We start from the raw sequence: 14719 nt of genomic DNA on the forward strand, positions 1-14719 counted from the left end.
ACACGTTGACGTCTTACGTATAATAATACTCGTCTCTCCTCGGTTCTGATTGGCGTACGCAGACGAGTGATTAGTTCGTGCATGGGCCTTCACTCACTTTTTGCTATTTTTATCGATCAATAAGCTAAGCTTTAGTGAAATGTTTTGTAATATGAAGGGCTCTGCACGTAATTGAATGCATGATTGTTTAAACTATAACAATGGGCCCAATCTGTCAGACTTACTATAAAAGGGGATAACAAGCCTCTTCAGAAAAGTTGTTTACGACGGGTAGTATCGTCAATGAGACTGAAGGCTTGGTAGATTCCAGGTACTTGTATTCTTAAGCGTGACATCTTAAATTAAGTAATCTGTCTGGGTAAAATTTAATTTGGTCTTGTATGAACTCAAGTTTTGGTTGAATTTAACCTAAACAATTGGGTAAAGCATAACCCAATTTTGGGTAGTTGCAGTTTTCACCCAGTGGGTAAAATTGTCCCAGGCAATTTTTCAGTGTCGAAAGACAGTACGATGTCTGAGATTCTGGGGTAGGATGTAGGGTGAAGTAGGCGAGAGGGAGTTGCGATTACGAGCTTTACAAGGACCGTCAAGCCGAGTATACTGTAACGTCGACCGGATCCTGGGTTTTCACACGCCTAGACGAAGGAAAAACACAGACACCATTCTTCAGGGTTTCGGGGCTCTAGGCCGTTTATTCTTGCTACTTTCTTACACGAGGCTCCCTTTTTATACAACTCACAACAAAGGCACGTTACAATACCAAACTGTTACCAATGGTATACGCGTTTTAATTCTTGAGGCACAGGATACCAAGGGAGATGTTAGAGAGAAAGGTTTCTGATGTGTTGGTTCCCAGACCATGTGGGTCTTGTTATAGTCTGCACAAAGAGTATTGCCTGATGTTCCAGTCTTCATCTTACAAATGATGAGACGGGGGTCTGTTCCTTTGTCGAAAGGTGATCTTGCATCTTGCATCTGTTTGTCCATCAAGAAGCAGAACGAACAAACGTAACACGATCTGTGGGGTCATGACTAAAACTTTCGGTTGATTTTGGCTCAAGTCATGCTCCAACTTCCTCTGGAGTTTCCAAAAACGCTGTTCAAGTTGCCAAAAAACTTCATTGGCAATCCACTAACAAATGTCTTCTTTCAATCTGTGCTGGTTGCACTGTAATCTAGTCTTATTATAAAGCCACTTCGTCGGGCTGTTTGATTTTTCCCGTCGATACTTATAATTATGATAGAAACGACATTCCAAGAACAATAATCCACATCCTCTCATGGGCGACCGAAAAGCGCAACTTATACACAAAGAGTAACAACAATAGGCATCTTGAGTTGCTTGGTAACTGACATTTACAGGGCCAACAGGTTGGCGTCTTACAAAAGCGGCTAACGTCTATTTTACATGTACACGCGTGTCCCCAAGATTGTTAGGTTTGATACCGATGTCACTCATGTCTGAATGCAAATTAGTTCAAATTTTTATCTGAAGTGATGAATGAAGACTTTGAAATTGAACTGCACAACTTCAGCAGGTGCATGCTCGCCTGCATTTTCTGCTAGCGGTTTCTTCGCTGTGAATTTGTTAAGCTCACTATAACACTAAGCTGTGACTTAAGAGGTCGTCGAATGCTTCATCAAAATCTCCAACCACTTCAACACTTTGGTCTCGCGGAGCTACTCGTCCATTCAGGCTAGTTTTCTGACATTTTCACGCACTACCAGAGTTTTGCAGTGCGCATTTGTGACTGCCAGCTCCTCGGTTTTTCCTACTTCCAGTCACAGTCTGTCTACCAATTTTATTATGAACGCTTTTTTATTACATTCCATGCTCATTGGTTTAGTGTGCAAGTTTGTCTCACTGGTAATAGCGACTCACTGGTTCCATTGCGCATGCCTATAAGTAAAGATAATTTCCACAAAGGACAGGTCACGTGTGTGAGGGCTATACTATACATACCTGTTAAAGGTAAATGGGTTTGGATTTCAAAGGGGTCCAAAAACCACACCAGCATCTATCGAAAACTGGAGTCGATAACTTGGCATTTGGAAATGTCCATCAAAATTCTTCACCTGCCGTTTGATTAGGTATTTTAACAAAAAGAGGCAGTTATTCTTACCGAGACAGAACATTTCAAAATGAGAGACCTTGAAGCAAGCATCCCCCTTATTAAACTCTGCTTCAATGGTACGTTTCTCTGTTGCATTCCCCTCTACTGGGTCGCAAAAATAGAACTGTGCCTAATTCGACGTTCATTTTAATAAAAAGCAGACGAACGCTCTCGGATGTTCGCGCCTCAGAGACTCTTGTTCTATTCCATGTCTAATTGATCACGAATTTAATGTAAACCATAGCAAGTTGTGCAGGCCTACGTTCAAATGCAATTTTTTTTCGTCAATGGGTCTCGAAGACACATTCTATTCATTGCTTCAGTATTTTATCATAGATCCAGCGCGGCAGCTAGTTCCAACGAATTCGTATTGTGGATCGAGTCATCCGTAGCAACGGGAGCAATTTCGACGAATCACGGTGCTGCGGATTCCTCGCTTTGTACAAGGCAAGGTGGGTTTGGTAACCAATGTCACTCATGTGCCAAGATATTGATTTTCAGAGACTGGTTTGCTATCTGACGAAGCGACTGCGTTAGCAATAGGAGTGATCTATCTGTGCCGCTGCATGAAAATGTGTTCGATGATAAAACAGTAGCCTACACTGCAAATGTGCGAGTAAAACTACTAACCAACAATAGGAAATGCACCCTGTCCACACCGCAGAAGTTTTAGGTTTATCGATGTGCACGTCTGTTTCTGACTGACATCAAGTTGTAAATTTCGGTTTCGTTGTTTTTGAAATTCAGTCTTCATCATCATCATCATCACCTTCCTGTACTACGCAGAAAGCTCCTCGGGAGTATACTCGCGACATTGGTTGAAGTGCAACCAAGCAGGTGCAGACTCTTAACTCGAGGCATAAAAAGACAAATGTGTACAAGTTAAAACGGCTATTCGGGACTGATTGATTAGCTGAAGGTGACATCACTCACTCACTCTGGTCTTGAAGACATCTAAGGTTGGAGAATCAACAACTTGCTGGGGCAGAAACAAACGGACTGTGATCTGGAAAGACCTTTTCTTGTTTTAATGGCAGCGTGGAAGTTAATTTGGATCTGGCTTCTGCTTCAAACAGTGATTTTACTGGAGGCCATCGGGAACTGCCCGACAAATGTGACTCGCATAGCGAGCACGAAATGCCCACCGCCCTGGATGACCTGGGGTGACCACTGTTACTTGAGCATCAGTCGACCCGTGACCGACTTTTACTATTCCGGTCTGCGCTGCCGAGACCTCTCTAAACCTTGGAGGGCCTACCTGGCTTCGGTTACCAGCGAGGAAGAATACGACTTCATGTGGTCATACGCGAGTGCCGCCGGGAACCAATTCTTCTGGATTGGATACCGGTACAACAATGGTTTCTTCTGGACGGATGGTACCGCAAACACCGATGTTAGTTTTGCGAGCTGGGTGGATGGGGACCCAGACCAAGGTCTTCGCGATAGGAAGAGGTGTGTCAACGTGAACAACAAACTTCTGGACGTTCAGTGGTGTACGAATCCACGCGGTTTCATGTGCAAAATGAAGATTGGACAGAACAATTAAAAATATTCAAGAAGCTGCACAAAAGGACAAGAATGCTGACCTCTCGTCTTGTACACTAAGTTCTGCTATAGCCAGTTTCGCTTCTTGTTGACATTAGCTCCTGCTTAAATAGAGACATTTACACCCTATGAACAGATTGGGTGATAACAATGCTTCAGCAGCCCATACAACCAGCTGTGTAACTTATATATAAGTGCTCTTTCATCAGGAACTTCGGTTTTGTTGGAGTTTGAAAGCAGCTACCACATATCTCCGAGATGATCTAAATAATTTCAGTTAAAAAGAGAGAGAGAGAAGAAGAAGAAAGACAGAGCATATGGTGCAATTCCATGGATGAACGACAGGGCATTATTTACTGGCAGAGATGCGACAGATCGGGCAAACAAATAATTTGGAAGACGATAACTTGTGCCTCGCTTCTTAATTAGGAGAAATTCATCCTTGGCCTGAGTTTATGGCTTGTAATGTTTCTACCCTAGTTACCGTTGGTGGGTGGGGAGAGCACGTACGATATCTGTAAATTGTTTAAGAATAACAGGAGGCACGTTTACACTAACAGAGACAGAAAACAAACCGTATAGTACCTTAACAAAGCATCTAGCTCTATTAAACACCTTCGCATATATGTTGACTTCTGGTTCGTAAAAAATGACAATAGAACTCGTGCCAAATTCGGCGCTACATCCATCAGACCTACGGTTTAAATGATCGTGCTCATGAAATTCTCGTGCTCATGAAACTCTCAAATGTCTCATTGATCACGAATTGAATTGAAACCGTAGCAGGTGATGTACGTGTTAACAGAAGCGCCACCAGTAATTAACACTGTGCACAATTCAGTTATTAATTTCGTCAACAGGTCTCCTAGACACGTTCTAGTGGTAAGATGCATGTATATATTGATGCATTGCTTCAGGATTTCTACAAACGTCCATCCGTAGCTCCATCGATTCTTACCTGTGTCGACCGAGTCACCTTGCAACGGCAGCAATTTCAACGACTGGAGTTAGATGCGAGTTGTCCAATTAGATCGGTCGAAGCCACCGCTGCAACGACAGCATATCAGTCTGATCGCTAAACAGTATTCTCCAACCATTTCTATTTCAATTCCCAAGTGCAGTGATCAGCATTTTCTTGAAGGTAGAGACGGGCCAGAGAAATTCGAAAGAAAACTTGCGTTGGTACAAAAACCCTTCAAAATATAACACCAAAATGACCGTGTTGGTATCCTATTGACAAGTGGCAGCGTATTAGTCACTGAGTCAAATTCAAAGGGAGGACTTCATCAACACGTTGGAGATAAATGCTGCACATGCATATCGGCTTGAAAAGCTTGTGCTTTGCTACCAGACATTAAAAATGCTTGCAATCCCCGACTTTTCATTGCAATCCCCAACTTTTCATTGAGCTTTGATAACGTTAAGACTTCGACCGTCTGAGCGGGAGGACTTTCATCGAAGATTCAGTTGCTCGTCGCCATGAAATATATAGAGTCGTCAATTTAAACATTCATTGGACGAGATTCGTTATTTTAAAAAACTCTAAAAAGATAAAATACTGTTTTAATTGTCAGACTTCGAAATGAAAACCTCAACACTCGTCTTGATTCTGCTTCAGACAATCGTAAAAGTAGACGGAAGATGCAGGGGGATCGCAAAAAGCATGAAGTGTCCACCATCTTGGCAACCATGGGGAAACCACTGCTATTTGAGTGTCACCCAACACCTGTTTAGCTTTGACGATGCTGAAAACCACTGCCGAGATCTCTCTAACTCTGGAAGACCAGCTCATCTGGCATCGGTTACCAGCGCGGAAGAGAACCGGTTCATAAATGAATATGCAACTGCTTCGCAGATCAACTCAGGCGGTTTCTGGATTGGATACAAGTACGAAGGGGGCTTCAGCTGGACGGATGGTACTGCAGACACCGGGTTCTCAAACTGGGTTGCCGGGGCCCCCGACCATGGCCTTGGCACTGGGAGGAATTGTGTACGTGTCAATTTTGTAGACGAACTCTGGCGCGTTGAGTGGTGTACAAACCCGCACAATTTCGTCTGCAAGATGGCCTAGGTCGCTTAGAATACTTGTTGTCAGCAGCTATAAAAACAATACCTGCGGCAATTTGATTGACACATCTTATTCAGAAAACATTAATGTTGGCTAAAATAACATTTTAAGCTTGGGACAGAGCCGACAGACATAGACTATGATCATCGCTTACTCGCCAGTGAAACTATGCCTAAAGCAAAGCTTCTGCTTGCAAAGATGTTTGCACCCTTTATGAACCAGTTGTGCAACTTGTCCTCTGATTGGGAAATGTATGAGTTTTAAAGCCAAAGGACATCATCTTGGAGATAACAATCATGATCCGTTTTTTCGTGTCTCATGAAATTGTGCTCGATTTATATTTACTTTATGTCAGCGATTCCGGAGGACACATTTCAATGGCAAAATTTCTTCTCGTGAGTTTTAGGAAATCCAAGTTGATTTTCACCTGCATCAGGCCTTCTTAGAAAATTGAATACCCTCAGTGCAAGAGACTCCAGCTCACATAACAAAAGCATCCATCAGCCTTAAGTTCAAGTCTACTGATGACCCATGAACTAATTTACACAATTTTGTACACGTACTTCGGAGAGAAAGTAAAAGTGGAGTTCTTAGACTATGCATGACTTCGTTTTCTTGGACCATATTAATATGTGTAGACTATCTCCGACATGTGGGAAACTACAGTATCCGTCATCTTCAAAGCGTTCAAGAAATACAATGTTGCCTCGATTTTCCACACCAGTGTCATTTTGTGGCCCATGCATGAACTACTTTTTGAGGGCGGAATCATGACTGTCTTATAGCATTGTTCTGTGTATCGCGAAATCTGAGACCATTATTACAATCTAGTTTTACCTTTATCTCCACAGATATTGAACATCGGTACCAAATCTCAACGTAATTATGTCTGCCCGACTTAAGTTCTTTACTGCTCAACTTCTACTTGTTTGAATTTGTCAGTTTGACAAGCATACAATGCCTGTCAATATGAATTTGTGTGCCTCGTGCCTGTGCAGTAATCACTATTGAAGGAAGTGGGCCAAGGTTTCAGGTGACAATCAGATATGAAGGCTGCCATTTAGGATAATATCGGCCACACTTATTGTTCTCGACGAAGTCATCGATGAAGAAAATCTGCTGAGAAAATTCGAATCCAATTATAAGGGACTAAATAGACCTGCTGCCAAAACAGAGAGAAAACCAATAATTTGATCTGAGTTGGCTGGTCTTTATCGGCCGAGCTTCTCGATTACGAACTTGTGCTGAGGGAATTCGATGTCAATCATAGACTCAATAATGAGTAACTCCATAGACCTGCTTCCCTTGCAGAGGAACACCAAAAATTTGATGCGAACTGCCATATATAAACTATACCAAAACCGCCGCTGGAACGGACAGCATGACAGTCTTTAAGCCAGACTATGTTGGGTAAGAATTCGACAAACTCACGGCTCTACAAATAAACAGCCCAGAGAAATTTGCATGCAAAAATATTTTTCCCAGAAGAAGTCTTTTTTTCCGAGATCCATCTTCGAGGTAGAGCAAACATTGTATGCAGTAGGCAAGCGGGACAACTGGTATGCCACCATTAGCTGGTAAACAAAGACCGCCTCGATCGGGAACAGGTTTCAAAAGGATCGAAATTTAATTTCCTGCAGAGTTGTGTATAATAGCCGTCGTCTATAGGGCCTGCTGAATTGGACCGCGTTCGAACGTTTTGTCTAGAGATAGGTTTGCGACAATAGGGCTGATACTGACAAAAAAGTAGCCTTCGTTCATGGACTTTGACTCATTATAGAAGATAGCTTTGGGTAAATAACGATTGTTTGATTCTATACAAAGGAATATACCTAGTATTTTGTTATTGCTGTTCACGATGGTAATAATTGCCGAGTATTTCGTCAACAGCCTGCAGACTGACTGACACAGGCAAACCCTAAGCATCTGCTATAGGCATATTATTACCTTGCTATAAGGACACTGCCAAAGTCTCTCTATGTTGGGTGAGGATTCAAAACTGTTCCATGAAGTTCGTGTGTAATTCGTGGTCAGAAAGTTCTTCGCGGAGAAGCTGGTTGGACCAAAAAGGTTCTTGAAAGAAACGACCAGGAACAATTCAAGCGTGGTGGTATTCCAAAAACCTGCAGAACAGAACGACAAAAGGACTTGAAACTATTGGTGTCCTTTCGACAAGTGACATGGTTTAGTCGCCAAGTCAAACTTCAAACCGGGGACTTGATCAATAAGACCTTGGAAAGGTCGTCATAGGAGCAGTTGCTTAATGTCACCTCAAGTATAAAAGGCCGAACAATGCTGTTTTGCTAGAGTTCGAAATGATAACGTCAGTACTCGTGTTGATTCTGCTACAGACAGTCGTAAAAGTAGATGGAAGATGCAGGAGCATCGAAAGAAACACGGGGTGTCCATATCCTTGGCGAGCATGGGGAGACGACTGCTACTTAAGTGTCAGTCACATTGCGCCTAATTTTTACCACGCTGAGGACCACTGCCAAAGTCTCTCTAACCCTGGAAGACCGGCTCATCTGGCATCAGTTACCAGCGATGAGGAGAACCAGTTCATATATGCCGATGCGACAGCTTCGGGGATCAACACAGGTTTCTGGATTGGATACAGGAACGACGGGGGCTTCAGCTGGACGGATGGTACAGCAAACACCGGGTTTTCGAGCTGGGCAGATGGGCAGCCAGACCAAGGCCTTCGTATAGGGGCGAGATGCGTCAATGTGTATAAGAAATTGTGGATCGTTCAGTGGTGTACAAACCCGCGTAATTTCGTCTGTAAGATGGCAAGGATCTCTTAGAATAAAGATTGTCAGCAACTATACGTAAACAATACCTGCGGCAAGTCAATACACATTTCAACCCTTAGCGTGGGACAGAGACAGACGTGCAGATGTTAAGTTTGCCAACGCAAGGAGTTGAAAGGAATGAACCAATGCATTCAAAAATGGTTTCCAAGGCGTAGTCCAATTGTTTCCGAGATCCGCCATCAAGGCAGAGCAAAACGTTGTATCCTGGCCAGTAGGCCAGTGTGGGACAACGTGTGTGTCAATCGTAGCTCGTAAACAAAGACCACTTCGATTGGGACCAAGTTTCAAAAAGATCGAAATTTAATTTCCTGCAGAGTTGTGCATGGAGCCATAGGGCGTGCTTAATTAGACCGCGATCGAATCTTTTTGTCTAGAGATAATTGTCTAGGTTTTCGACAATAACAACTAGATACGGGCAGATACGGACAAGAAACGAAGCCTTCGCTCAGTGGACTTGGCCTCATAATTAGAAGATATCTTTGGGTAAATAACGATTGTTTGATTTAACAAAGGAATACCTGGTCATTTTGTTATTGCTGTTCACGATGGTATAATAATTGCCGATGATTGCTATCACCGGCCTGCAGATCGACGTAGGCTGCCAAACTATTGGCATCTGCTGGGCAAATAACGACAGTATACGAACGCCATTCGTTCCAGTGGCAGCGCACGAGATGGCTAATTGATGCTCGAACAGGGTCTGGATCGGACTTCCACGATTCCACGTTCAAGCTGATGTCGGGAACACTGCACTTTTTCTCACTGTTCGAACATGTTCCGCCTTATACCAAGAGCCTCTCTACCTGAAACTTAACCAGAATTTTTTGAAACATTTTATTTGAAACGAGTTGTGCTTGGAGAGGTTTTAAGTTGGTCATGTGAAGACCTCATAGCCTTGGCTGCGCAAAGTTTGGTTCTTGTTTTGACCCTGTTACATGGGATATTTCAAGTCGGTGGAAATTGTACCAATCTAGCACGCATGGGGAACAACTTCAATAAGTGTCAACCACCTTGGCTGGCATGAGGAGACCACTGCTACTTGAGTGTCAGTCACCTTGCGGATAATTTTTACCACGCTGAGGACCACTGCCAAGGTCTATCCAAACCTGGAAGACCAGCTCATCTGGCATCAGTTACCAGCGATGGGGAGAACCAGTTCATATATGCCTACGCAACAGCTTCGGGGATCAAGACCGACAGTTTCTGGATTGGCTACAGGTACGACGGGGGCTTCAGCTGGACGGATGGTACTGCAGACACCGGATTCTCAAACTGGGTTGCCGGAGCAGCCGACCATGGCCTTGCCACTGGGAGAAGATGTGTCAACGTGAAAGACAAACTCTGGGCAGTTCAGTGGTGTACAAACCCGCGTAATTTCGTCTGCAATGAATGTCACACAAAATGCTAATTAGAAGCTGGTTACAGTATTTCTTAGTAATACGAGATTTGGACACTGAACTCACTTGCCATCTTGACAACTTGAACTTGAATGTCCGAGTTTCAGCTCTATGATTATTCTGGTTCCCAGACCAAACGATTCTGACAAGTCTGACAAATCGTAGGTCAGGCAGCCGCCACATTAAATAAAATCTCGCCTCTCGTAAGATGCAACGTCCACATTTCACATTAATTTTATTACAGACATACGCATGGCATTACAATTTTGAAATTCAAGCAATGAATTGATAAACTAAACACTTTCAATACTAATAACAAGCATGTACGAATAGTCAGCATCTTTTGGTCTGGAAACCAGACTAGTCTGTGACAAACCCTTTATCAGTCTCCTTCAACAAAAGGACATTTAAAAACTAATAATAATGCTAATTACGATAAGTATTCGGATTTAAAAGGAATTATTGATGTTATTTGTGCACATTCATTCACTTGGATAGCATGCGACATTTGGTATCATTTCAGGAATATCAATTTTCTGTAATCGGAATATGTAAACCTTGCAAGGAAATGTTTGTAAAAAATTATTAAGTATTTAGATTTAATTGGAGTTATTGATGTTATCCGTGCACATTACTATTATTCACTTTCAATTTCTCTCGAAGTAATTAAATTTGTGTCAAGCACGATAGCTTAAAAAAACCAGTTAAGTCGGCTAATTTAAGAATAAGGAGGTTTTTTCCCCAAAAAGTCGCTTGTGTATTTGTAAAAAAAAAAAAGGGGTGTTTCCAGTTTTAGTCGACAACCTGGTATTAAATTTTCCGCTTGGATAGCATTCGACATTTAGTATCATTTCTGAAATATACATTTTCTATAATCGGAATATGTATACCTTGGAAGGAAATGTTTGGGGAAAAAAGTATTCAGATCTAAATGGAGTTGGATGTTATCCGTGCACATTACTTTAATCACTTTCAATTTCTCTCGAGGTAAATATATTTGTGTCATCAAGCACAACAGGTTTTGTTTTAAGTTAAGTAGGCTAATATTCGACTGAGGAGATTTTTTTTCCTATGAAGTTGCTTGTGTTTTTGTAAAATATTTGTGTAACCATTAGTTTTGGTCAACCTGGAATCAACTACGCCGCTCAATTATTGTGTGCGACATTTAGATCTTTTCTGGCACACCCATAGGCTTTGATCGCAATATCTGTACCAATATTTTTTCACAGATTATCATTAATTCTGTCGTGGCTGTGTGTTGCGTTGCTGTTGTTAATTAAAATGTGGTATTAGCACAGTGAGAATTTGCCACAGCGACATTTAGATCTTTTCTGGCACACCCATAGTCTTTGATCGGAATACTATCTGTACCAAACATATAATTGGGTCTCACAGAAACGCTTAAAAACGTTGAACGCATATTGTTTTCACAGATTAGCATTAATTCTGTCGTGGATGTGTGTTGCGTTGCTGTTGTTAATTAAAATGTGGTATTAGCACAGTGAGAATTTGCCTCAGTTGTTTCCGTTAGAAGTCTCAGTTTTGGGTTTATATTGGGGGGGGGGGGGTTCGTGGAATAGTGTGAAATCTTGAGCAAGCCCAGGAACAGTCGACGCTTAGCAAAAAAAATTGTCTTGTCCACGTTTCAATTTCAATGTCAATTTTCAAGCAAAGGAATTTTAAACACAACTACCTTTTTAACGTTCAGTCTACGGATCACGAAAAAAGAATATGTTCTTTCAGGAAAACGAAAACAATACACACACATCCCTATGTGAATTGTTTTCGTTTTGCTGAAAGAACACTTACATTTTTTTGTGAACCGATGACAGAACCTTAAAACGGTGGTTGCGTTTAAAATTCCGTAACTTGAAAAGTACATGAGTGAATTGAATGATTCCTGTACTAAAAGGAAGCTTATTAATTGGGCCTTCATATCCTAGATTTTGATAGTGCTCACCCAGAAATTCATGAAAGAAATTGGTCCTGCCATTTGGGTTCCCTTGTTTTTACTCACCCTGTATACTTTTCGTTAACGGCGGTAAATTTTGCTTAACTTGTTTACAGTGTGTACCGCATCTTATATTGTAATATACATGTATGTTGTGGTTTTATTCCCTAACCCACTCAAAAATCATGTACTAGAGGGCGCCAGCAAGTCTGTGAAGCAACTCGGTAAAGGCCTAGCCTATTAAACGCTTCTCAAGGGCGGATTTGCTTGAGCCTGCACACGAGAGCTATATCTGCTGAGCAAAACGGCATTCGAGGCCGATCGACTGGAGTCAGTTTTTCAAATTGACGGTCGACAAAACAGGGCCCATTTCGAACGAATGTCAGTAGACAACATGAACTAACTTGTTATAGATTGGGGCGTAGCGTTCGGCCGCCTAACAAAAAAACACCAACATGATAAAAATAAAAAGAAAAGGGCAAACAAATACTCGACTTATACGCTCACGAAACAACTTACCGGAAAAACCAACAGTTTCAAATGTCCCGCGCTGCGAATTTGTAGACCATCTCCCACAATGCACCGTTAAAATGAACCCTCTGTGGCAAACTCTTGGTGGCGCACTGCATATTGTGATTGAATCGCACGCCAATAGTTTCCTGCAGCACGTGATCCTCCAGGCCAGACCTATATGCACGCGCTTCTGATAATATGGTCTTTCTATATTCAATGTCTATGGATTACACCGAGTGTAAATGCGCGCACTCGGTGATGCAAAAAACTACAGCCAGGGAGTGAACCGCTTTTGCATTTTTTATAATGATTTTGCGCTTCGGCGAATTTCCATCGACGCCTAATTGACGATTTTGGCGAGAAGCTTAAGAGATAGCCCAAGGCTATCAAATAATGGTTGGGTTTTTCCAGTTAGTGTACTGCAATATAAATAGACGAAGCTCGTTAACCTTATGCCAATTTATGAGAGAAAAGAACATAACATAATGCTTGCCAGAGGGGGACACTATAATTATTTGATGCAGAATTACCACTTAGTCTGCCACATTGTTCTCGGCTAATGAGCTCCTCGAAAATTAATTGCCGCTACCTTGGCTACCGCTGCAAAACAGTCTCATCGCCAGACTATGTTTGGTAAGGATTCGAAACTGTACTCGTGTGTAATTCGTGGTTGAAGCAATTTCTCCGCGGGGAAGCTGTGAACATCTCGGTTGAGAAACGGCCCAGAGAAATTGAAGTATTTTGCGGAGTTTCCATAAAAAAAACTGCAAAACAGAACGACAAATGGACTTGAAGCAATTGGTGTCCTTACCAGATATGAAGTAATTATTACTCTCGCAGTTCTCGACTTTTCATGTGGTTTCGACGGCGGAGAAATCATCGTCTCTGCAGAAGGCCATATGACTTAACTGTCTCCTAGCTAGGAGCAGCTGCCTGATGTCGCCTTAAATACAAAAGAGTCGGACACTGATGCTGTTTCGTTTAGACTACGAAATGATTAAGTCAATACTTGTCATGGTTCTGCTTCAGACAGTCCTAAAAGTAGATGGAAGATGCAGGAGCATCGAAAGAAACACGGGGTGTCCATATCCTTGGCGAGCATGGGGAGACCACTGCTACTTGAGTGTCAGTCTTAAGAATAATTTCAACCAGGCTGAGAACCACTGCCAAAGTCTCTCCAACCCTGGAAGACTGGCTCATCTGGCATCGGTTACCAGCGATGAGGAGAACCAGTTCATATATGCCTACGCGAAAGCTTCGGGGGTCTCAGGTTTCTGGATTGGATACAGTTACAGCGGGGGCTTCAGCTGGACCGATGGTTCTAGCACCGGGTTTTCGAGCTGGCACGATGGGCACCCAAATACAGGCGTTAGCAACGGGTGGAATTGCGTCATCGTGTATGACATACCCTGGAGCCTTCAGTGGTGTACAAACCCGCGTAATTCCGTCTGCAAGATGGCGCGGATCGCTTAGAATATAGATCATCGGCAAATAATTATGTAAGCACTATCACCGGCAAGTCAATTGTCGCATCTCAATATCTACGGCAAGTCAATGTCTGAAACAATTTCAACCTAGGACAGACACAGAGGTGCAGACGGTTACCTGTCAACTCATAAGAGCTGTCAGGAACACTGCATCTTTTCCCACTGTTAATGTTTTGTTACATCAGTGAATGAAACTTAGCCAAAGTATTTGGAAAGCAGTCATGCGAAACTTGTTTCTAGGGGAAGAATTTTGAAAGCAAAATGGCCGCTGAACTGAGCGCCATGGCTACGCTGTCTATGCGTGACATTCCAAGTATGGTGGTATAACTTATACGGTGCACATCTACCACGAATATGGGAGAAACTGTGATGTCCACCACCTGATTGGCTGGCATGAAGCGACCATCGCTATGCTTGAGTGTCAGTCACGTTGCGCCTAACGTTTACCGTGCCGATGAGAAACTGTGTCGAGGTCTGTCCAAACAACAAACAACCTGAAAAGACCAAGTCATATGTCACCGGTATAAACAGTTAGGAAGAGACCCTTTTTAAGAACCTACGCGACCATTTGTTCTTGATACATGTACACGCGATAGGGCATTCATCACTGCGCTGGACGCCTTTGGAACCGCTGTGAACACGGTCCATTGGAACTGGATTGATGGATCCTTTGTCGGGCAATAAGCGCCGGGATAGGATGCCTTGTCGTGGGAAACCCTGGTCTGGACCGTTCAGTGGTGTACAAACCCGCGTAATTTTGTCCGTGATAAATGAAGATTAATCAAAATGCTGATTGCTTGTATGATTATGCTGCACATTGCTGATTTTCGT

General features: G+C 42.6%; 1 protein-coding gene across 1 annotated transcript; it reads left to right on the forward strand.

Annotated features, from left to right (window-relative positions):
- The first annotated feature begins 2142 nt into the window (after positions 1-2142).
- On the forward strand, positions 2143-13874 carry LOC119725122 (macrophage mannose receptor 1-like). The gene is made up of 7 exons (XM_038196483.1): positions 2143-2191; positions 2862-2951; positions 3152-3566; positions 5394-5649; positions 8079-8373; positions 9569-9867; positions 13431-13874. Exons 1-7 carry the CDS (start codon positions 2143-2145, stop codon positions 13872-13874), a joined length of 1848 nt encoding a protein of 615 aa, XP_038052411.1.
- The last annotated feature ends 845 nt before the right edge of the window (positions 13875-14719 follow it).

Source organism: Patiria miniata, unplaced genomic scaffold (assembly GCF_015706575.1).
Source record: "Patiria miniata isolate m_02_andy unplaced genomic scaffold, ASM1570657v1 HiC_scaffold_18, whole genome shotgun sequence".
NCBI lineage: Eukaryota > Metazoa > Echinodermata > Asteroidea > Valvatida > Asterinidae > Patiria > Patiria miniata.